The 8705-nt window shown below is 50.5% G+C and overlaps 1 protein-coding gene and 1 long non-coding RNA gene across 10 annotated transcripts in view; both read right to left on the bottom strand.

The window, feature by feature from the left end:
• The window catches only part of LOC141584900 (uncharacterized), a 31550-nt gene extending 24435 nt beyond the window's left edge, over positions 1 to 7115 (bottom strand). Inside the window, exon 1 of the long non-coding RNA XR_012518189.1 lies at positions 283 to 7115. This is a non-coding gene — a long non-coding RNA (uncharacterized LOC141584900). The remainder of the gene's footprint in view (positions 1 to 282) is intronic.
• MARK2 (microtubule affinity regulating kinase 2) overlaps positions 1 to 7749 on the bottom strand; it is a 73858-nt gene extending 66109 nt beyond the window's left edge. For 5 of the 9 annotated variants that reach the window (XM_010348209.3, XM_010348213.3, XM_010348216.3 and 2 more), the window contains exon 1: positions 7122 to 7749. In XM_010348209.3, coding sequence (XP_010346511.1) covers positions 7122 to 7175 — 54 coding nt within the window. In that variant the 5' untranslated portion in view covers positions 7176 to 7749. The remainder of the gene's footprint in view (positions 1 to 7121) is intronic. The other 4 variants (XM_010348211.3, XM_010348212.3, XM_010348217.3 and 1 more) reach the window with 2 other exon arrangements.
• Between the last annotated feature and the right edge of the window lie 956 nt (positions 7750 to 8705).

Genomic DNA, 8705 nt, shown 5'->3' with positions numbered 1-8705 from the left:
AGCCACCATGCTCCGCCAGGTAGCTTGCTAGAAAATTTTTTGTCCAGGTGCGGTAGCTCACACCTGTAATCCCAGCACTTTGGGAGGTCAAGGCAGACAGATCATGAGGTCAGGAGTTTGAGACCAGCCTGACCAACATGGTGAAACCCTGTCTCTACAAAAATACAAAAATTAGCCGGGCGTGGTGGCATGCACCTGTAGTCCCAGTTAATTGGGAGACTGAGGCAGGAGAATTGCTTGAACCCGGGAGGCAGAGGTTACGGTGAGCTGAGATCGCGCCACCACTGCACTCCCACCTAGGTGACAGAGCGAGACTCCATCTCAAAAAAAAAAAGATGAACAATGACCTTCAATGGCCTATATCAAAAAGGAAGGGGCAGGGGGCAGTAATGTTCTGCTCAGGAGTTAGAACTTTCAGGGTTAACCTGGGGATAGCTTGGCTCTCCAGCAGTGGGAAGAGGGTGACTTCCTCCCCCATGAGGTTTGTAAAGGCTTACTCTTCCCTTTGCTGAGACAGAAGGGAGAAAATGCATAGATAACACTTCAGTGACTCACTCATGTTTGATGAAGGCTGGGAAAAAGCCTGGAGAATCCAAGCTTCAAGCACAAAACATACAAATACTGGAATCTCCCGTCAAGAGAAGGAAATTCAGCCACCTATCTGGTTTGTCATTTTGCTGAACTTCCTCTGAAGAAGGAAGCACCAGGTTTAAACTCCACCCACCCTTTCCACATCCCTCTCAGTTTTTGCTTTGATGGGAAAGTAGGGAAACTGGCAGCCCCACCATGGCTAAAAGAGAATCAAATCCTTTCCATACGTCTTCTGAAAGCAGTGGCCTGATAGCTCCAATCCACAGCTTAACCAAGCAGAGGGAGTAGAGGCTGGTCCTGGTCTGTAGGAAAGCCTCATCAGGCAGTCTCGGGGAAGGACGATGACCACCCTCCTCACCCTTTCCATCTGCTGAGGTTACTTCATCCCAATCCATTAATGGGCTTCAAAGTGCTGCAGTGGGGAGTCCATTTAGCAGAGAAGCTATCATGGGGCCAAAGGTGGCGCCCACCCACTACCCCATTTGTCGATAATGGGCCACAAAGTCTGAGGCTTGGCTGCACTCTAGGCATAAAATATTCATTCAAGTCGACATAATACATATGTAGGAACCTCATGGAAGCTCCTGGGAGAAAAGAAATGCCAGCCAGGTGGCTAAGTGCTCAATGGGAAAGAGTTCATGAAGGCCTGGGTTAGTCCTGATCAAATGCCCACTGAGAATTGGGTTGTTCTGTTCAAAAGGGAAACAATCTAGTCTGAGAAGTTCTGACTCTCAAGAGCTCTAACCCTGCAAACCTCTTAAGCAAACAAGTCTCAATCTTTTCCTACCTCACAGGCACCAACTCTGCTTAGGACATTTATGCTGAGAAAAATCTCCAGCCCAATCTTTGGTTAGTCTGAAAGATTCAGTTATCCCTGTGCAAACTTTATTTTAATCTGAAGCAGGCCAAGTTCCAACAACTGCCTTTTATCTACCTGTTTAGCTACTTCCCAAAGTCCATAAATTGGAGAAAAGTTTTTTTTTTTTGTTTCTGAGATAGTGTTTCGCTCTATCACCCAGGCTGGAGTGCAGTGGCACGAACACAGCTCAATGCAGTCTCAACCTTCCTGGCTCAAGCCATCCTCCTGCCTCAGCCTCCTGTGCAGCTGCAACAACAGGCATACACCACCACGCCCAGCTAAATTAAAAAAAAAAAAAATCTTTGTAGAGTTGGAGTTTCACTTTGTTCATCAGGTTGGTCTTGAACTCCTGGCCACAAGCAATCCTCCTGCCTTACCTTCCCAAAGTGCCAGGAATACAGGTGTGAGCCATGGTGCCTGACCAGAGAAAAATTATGATAATTTACTAGGTAAAGTTACTTTTACCAGGTCTGAAAGTTACAATATGGTAATTCTATGAACTCCAAGGACTCCCAAAGCCCTTGCTCTAACACTTCCTTCCTGATCTCTAGGGTCAAGCTGAAAGTGACACTATTTGGTCTAACATTCATCCACATTCCTGACCAGAAGGCAGCACTTGGCCAGAATCAAAGGACAGAGTGAGAATTAGCACCAGAACACACTGCTGAACAGCTCAGAGTGTGCAGTGAGAAGCTAGCTAGCTGAGCCAATCTACCTAAGTGACACCAAAAACAAAAAACATATTTATCCAGCAGATCACCTGAGGTCAGGAGTTCGAAACCAGCTTCGCCAACATGGCAAAACCCCATCTCTACTAAAAATGCAAAGATTAGCTAGGTGGTGATGGGCACCTGTAGTCCCAGCTACTCTAGGAGGCTGAGGCAAGAGAATCGCCTGAACCCAGGAAGTGGAGGTTGCAGTGAGCCATGACTGCATCACTGCACTCCAGCCTGGGCGACAGAACAGAACAAGACTCTGTCCCCGCCTCAAAAAAAAAAAAAAAATTACTTACACACACAAAACACACACACACACACACACACACACACACACACGCATCTCCAGAGTCAACACTGGGGTCCAATGAATAGTGTGTCTGGAGTGGTTCAGCTGTTCTTTACAGGATCTTGTAACTTAGATTTGTTTTCTTCATTAGTACTTCCAAACTCCTTGTCCTAGAACTGAGAGAATAAACAATGCCACTCGCTGCCTAGAAGACTGACAGCAGCCCCTACCCTTGCCCACTGCAGCAGAAGTAGGGTGAGTTTTCTCTTAATCCCTTTCTCACAGTTTCTGAGGCCCAGAGGTAGGGCAGGTCTCAAGTTAGTAGCCTCTCCCCCAGATGTTATGGAAAACTTCAGCAGGTGAAGTCTGGAATCTGGACCTTTCTCCAGGCTTGCCTGTTACTGCTGCTGCTGGCTTGAAGACAAACAGTCATCTTGCTGATTGCTTTCACAACTGCCAAGCTTCCAGGCCAGCAGAGCCATTTGGAAAAGAAGTGAACAGAAAGCTCAGCTCACAGACGAAGAATCCCCAAAACTACCAGCCCCAGATGAGAACCCTCCTTCTGCAAAAGAAGTCTGTGGCTGTGAAAAAACACATTTGGAATCAGATGTTACAAAAACCATCTTAAAGACAGAGCTTGGCCAGACGCGGTGGCTCACGCCTGCAATCCCACAGCTTTGGGAAGCCAAGACAAGCGAATCACCTGAGGTCCAAGACCAGCCTGACCAACACGGAGAAACCCCATCTCTACTAAAAATACAAAATTAGCCGGGCATGGCAGCACACACCTGTAATAGGCTGAGACAGGAAAATTGCTTGAACCCGGAAGACAGAGGTTGCGGTGAGCCAAGACTATGCCACTGCACTCTAGCCTGGGCAACAAGAGTAAAACTCCATCTCAAAAAAAAACAAAAAAATAGGACTCAACTTTTTTTTTTTTAAATCTCCTACTTTCACTGTTATAAGCAAAGTCAACAGCAAACTCACAATGTCCCTGCGACGCAAGGTTTATTTTTATGCTTCAATATTTTGTGTCTGTGTGTTTCAGATGTGATCAAAGGTCTCCTAGAAACAGGTTCTCATCAGCCACATTTTTAAAGACAAAGAGGAAGACCAAGAAAAGAGACTGGAGACAACCAGTGGTGTTTGTTTACCTATTTTCTGGTAAAACCAGTTTAAATAATTTAAATAAGGTGACAGAGAACTTTTAGGGGGAGGAAATCAGCCCAACTAAATCCCCTTTTTAAAAATATAACGGGCCGGGCGCGGTGGCTCAAGCTTGTAATCCCAGCACTTTGGGAGGCCGAGGCGGGTGGATCACGAGGTCGAGAGATCGAGACCATCCTGGTTAACATGGTGAAACCCCGTCTCTACTAAAAATACAAAAAATTAGCTGGGCATGGTGGCGCGTGCCTGTAATCCCAGCTACTCAGGAGGCTGAGGCAGGAGAATTGCCTGAACCCAGGAGGCGGAGGTTGCGGTGAGCCGAGATTGCGCCATTGCACTCCAGCCTGGGTAACAAGAGCGAAAGTCCGTCTCAAAAAAAAAAAATATATATATATATATATTAAGACTACAGTAATGACCAAGCTTCCATGATCACTTTAGCTAAACAGGACCAAGAAGAGGTTTCTTTCACTTGGTGGCATGATCTCTATTCTCAAAGGCCAATGTTTGATATTCCTGGCCTTGTGACCTGAGGAGCTGCTGCTTGTCTTTTTTCCTGTTTTAAAGAATACAAAAATCAGGCTGAGCTCAGTGGCTCACACCTGTAATCCCAGCACTTTGGGAGGCTAAGGCAGGTAGATCACAAGGTCAGGAGATTGAGACTATCCTGGCCAACATGGTGAAATCCTGTCTCTACTAAAACACAAAAAATTAGCCGGGCATGATGGTGCACACCTGTAGTCCCAGCTACTCTGGAGGCTGAGGCAGGGAAATTGCTTGAACCAGGAAGGCAGAGATTGCAGTGAGCTGAGATCACGCCACTGCAATCCTGCCTGGGAGACAGAGCAAGACTCTGCCTCAAAAAAAAAAAAAAAGAATATAGGACTGTGAATGGAATAGGTGCATCCAAGGTTTTCCAAAGTTCCTGCTTTTACTGGAATGAGACTTAATATTAAGTCAATACTGTGACTGGCTACCCTGAGAACAACAGAAGGTATGAAGGGGCTAAGGAGAATCTAAGTCCATAATGAGTAGAAACAGGATGGGTAAATTCATAATTGGAACAGGATGACAATGTATGCAGCTACTGCTCTGGGCAAAGTTATCAAAGAGCAAAGAGCTTACTTACATTCCAAAATGGTCACCAATTGCTGCTATCATGAAATCAGTGGATATGCACTACGGTGGATTCCCTACTATATGCTCAGCAGTATGCTAGGCATGTAAAGAGGAGAGGAAATCAACACACGCATCACAAGAAAAACACCATGGCAATAAGACATTTACCTTCAGTAAACGGCACAAAGAAACCACACTGAGGCAGTCTGCTACTCTGCTCTGCTGAACACAATGCCCCCCAACCAGCCTCACTGAGAGAGCAGGCACTCCACCGCCACTCCCCAAATGCCTGAGGGTGCCAGTCAGTCACTTGGCCTCCTCCTACCAGCTCTGGGAAAGTTCTCTAGTTAAGCAGGGTTTACCTGCTCAAACAAAGGTTGTGAGAGGAAAAAGGATGTAATAAGCAACCTCAAGAGGACCTAGAGAAAGCGATTCCCAGTAAGGTGAAAGACAGTTGGCAAGCAAGGGAGAGAAAGACTGTGAGACAGAGAACACGCTCCTCTCTCCAAAGACCTCTGTCCCATGCAGAACCAGCTGCCAAATCCAGTGATGAAATGGAAAGCAACCATCCCTCCCTCTCAAACCCTATTTCACCCCCAGAAGCAAATAATCCACAAGTAATAAAAGGGTCAATCCTGCAGGGAAAAACTCCGTCTAGAACTTCTCTCGAGTTCCTAACTGCCCAGATGGCAGAGAGCCAGGGGGTGACAAAACAGAAAAACACAGTAAATAAAAGGAGGTAAGATTTTTCAGAGAAGAATCTTCACATGGAAGAGTACAACAACTGCTCTACTGGGCTACAAAGACAGACGGGAGTAAAAGGCAAACATAAAGGATGGAATGAGGGCAAAGAAGGCAGAACGCACAGCAGCCCTGGGGCGGAAGCGCTCCTTTTTCAAGTCAAGTTTTTTGGCCTAGGAAAGTTCTCCACCAATAAAGGTGTGACAGGCAGGGGACTCTCCACAGAGCAGTCAGCAAAGGACGCTGGAGTCGGTGAAGGGGAGGGGTGGAAAGTGGATGCCTCTCTGCTCAAAAGTGAGATGACCCAGAAAGACTAAGACTTGGGTGACAAACCACAGCACTGATTGCCAGGACGAGGGGGGACCGTGTAGAGTCGTGAGGCTGAGGTGTAGTTCAAGAAACTAGCATGCAAAACACCTGGACTTCCTGGGAATTACAGAGACTAGCCGATAGGAACAGAATGGATCCAAGCGTGGTGGGGGACACATACGACATGAAGAAGGCAGGAAACTAACGTGAAGACGAAGGGCAACCCTAATTAAAAGGCACAGTAAGGAAGATGGGGTGAGGGTAGAGAAACAGGAAGGCAACAAGCAAGGAAGATACTCGAGAAGTGCCAGGCACGGGAGTGAAGGCACAGAAAGGCATCATGGTGTGTGTTCCAGTGTACAAAGACAGAAAGGCAAAAACTGTGATGCAGCGAGGTCCGGGAGAAGACTGAGCAACAGGTTGTGTTAACACAGTGGGGCCAAGTGTCTTTCGGTTGGGAGGAACAGCCCAGAAGGCTGGTAGAACATTCACAGAGAGAAACAGGAGGCCCAGAGACTTAAAAGCCAAACCCGGGGGGGAAGAGAACAAGAGGGATCCAAAGACTCTGAAGGGAGCGATGATTGGAACCCCAAAGGCAACCTGTGGGAAAACTATGCGCATGACAGCTGTGGGAAACACGGAAGCGACAAATGCCAGCGCCAGGATTCAGGGAGCTCCTGGAGAAAAGAAGGGAAAGTGATGAGCAAAGAGTAGGCGAAGGATTTGGAAAGGTGATGAGGGTGGAGCTGGTGGGTTGCAAGCAAGAGGGAGAGCACAATTTGGAAAACGACGAAGCAGGGTAGAAAATATGAGGGAAGTGCAAGGGGCCAAGATCGAGGACACAGTCCAGGGCAAGGACCCTGAGGGTGATAACCAGAGACTAGCAGAACCGGTGCGGGCGGAGGGGAAGCGAGGCAGGAGGGACGAAGGGAGAGGTGGACAAAGATCTGTGGCAAATCGCGGGGTGCTGCTATTCGAGGGGCGGGAGGGTGGCTGCTTTAAGCGTGGGTGGAGGAAGACCAGAAAGGCCCCTGAGAGAAAAAGGGAAGAGAAAGGGAAGCTGGGGAGGTGACACGGAAGAGCGCAGGAGGGTGGTGAGGGGAGCGGGGGGGTTGGCAGAAAGACAAGTGTACAGCTTGGAGTCAGGACAAGGTGGGTCCCAGGTCAGGACTCGGAAGCGGGATGTGCGGGGCCGGAGCCGGGAGCCGGATGACAGGGCAGCCGAGGCTTGCAGGATGGCAGCAGGGGCAGAAGGAGAGTAGAGGGAGGAGGCTCCGCAAGGTGCAAGGGGCCCAGCCAAAGAATTCGGGGAGCCCTCAGGGCTCCTTACCTGCTCCGTGTCCCTCTCGTTCAGCGTGGGTAGGGGGGTCCGGGCGCTGGACATGGCGCCGGTATCTCGGGGGAGGGAACCGAGAAGCTTGGAGGAAGGGAGGGAAGGGAAGGCGCGGAGCCCGGCCGGGCGGGGCTTCTCACAGCAGGAGCACCCGCCGCATGGGCCCCGGCCGGGGGTGCGGGGAGGCCGGGCAGCCGCTCACGCCAGCCCGGGGATGCGCCGCTCGGGCTAGGCCGCGCCGGCTCCGAGCGGCTCCGGACCGCACCCCCCCGACCCCCGGCTGGGCTGTGCCGCCCTTCGGCCGGGCCGCGCCGCTCCGCCTACTCTCTGCCGCCGCAGCCGGCCGCCTGCCTCGCTCCTCCCCTGCCCTCAGCGGCACTGCTCCGCGCCCGGCACACAGGCAGCCGCCGCCGGACCTGCTGCTCCCAACATGGCCGCCACCACCGCCGGCCCTCGGCTCTTTCCGCCGGCAGCAGCCGGAAACATCCGAAGCGACTAGAAAAGGGAGGTGGGGCGCGCCTTCTCCCGGCCACAGACTACGGATGAATTCCGGAAACAGCCGAAGAAGGTAACCCCCCGGGGACGCGCGCACCTCCTCGATTCCGAAGAAGCAGCTTCGGCTCTGTTTACGGAAATTCACGAAGCGACCCCGTGTATCTACCCCTCCGCCCCTTTACACAACCATCCAGCCACGCCCACCGGCCTTCCCCCGCCCACTTCGAGGGCTTTCGGCAGTTTCCGGAAACACCCGAAGCTGCTCCGCGTGCTGAGCCGGCCACGCCCCCTCCCGCCGCGCTCCTGAGGGCGGTCGTCGGCCATTTCCGGCAACACCCGAGGCCCTCCGAATCCCCGGTCGTTTCCCCGGGTGGCTCTCGGAGTCTGATTCGCTTCGTGTCTTTCCGTCAGTTTTCGGGTATTTTCAAATCTTGAACAGGAAGCGTCGGTCACCTGTCCGTGCTTGAGGTTTTACTAAATACAAAACAATGTTGTTAGCCGTCCCTGCGATTAGCATCCTCTGGTTCTATAGCAACTTCCTGTCTGCATTTCTGTCCGTCTGTCGGACAGCTCATAAAATCCACCTCCCTTTTATCATCTAGCTAGCCTATCAACATACCTGTCAAATGCAGAATCAGTCTATTGCCTGTCTGCCTCCTATCCACCACTTGCCATCATCTATCTTGGCTTCTGTGGATCCCCGCATCTAGTCCGCAGGGCTCGGCAAGGCCCCAGGCAGGCCCAGGGCAGCGTCCTCTGCACTAGATGCGGGAGCATCCAGGGCCCTGCAGTTCAGCCCCAGCTCTGCCAAGTGAAAATGCTGCGTGATCACATAACATCGCTGAGTTTAGGCTCCTCTTTCCTATGCCTTTGCTGCTAAGTTGACACTCGAAATGACATTTCTGTATTCCAATTACCTTTTAAAATGCCTCTGCATGATAAGGTATTTAAAGTTTCTTTTCTTTCTTTCTCTGGGCCTCATTTTCCCCGTCAGTAAAGTGAAGCCATTGGATTCATGAACTCTGAGGTCCCTCTCAGCTTTGGAGAGCCCTTGACTAACAGGAAGTCTATTTGGCAACTGCAGTC

This window comes from Saimiri boliviensis, chromosome 6, assembly GCF_048565385.1.
Source record: "Saimiri boliviensis isolate mSaiBol1 chromosome 6, mSaiBol1.pri, whole genome shotgun sequence".
NCBI classification, from domain to species: domain Eukaryota; kingdom Metazoa; phylum Chordata; class Mammalia; order Primates; family Cebidae; genus Saimiri; species Saimiri boliviensis.
The sequence above is the reverse complement of the archived record's forward strand: the minus strand, read 5'-3'. Positions and strand labels throughout refer to the sequence as shown.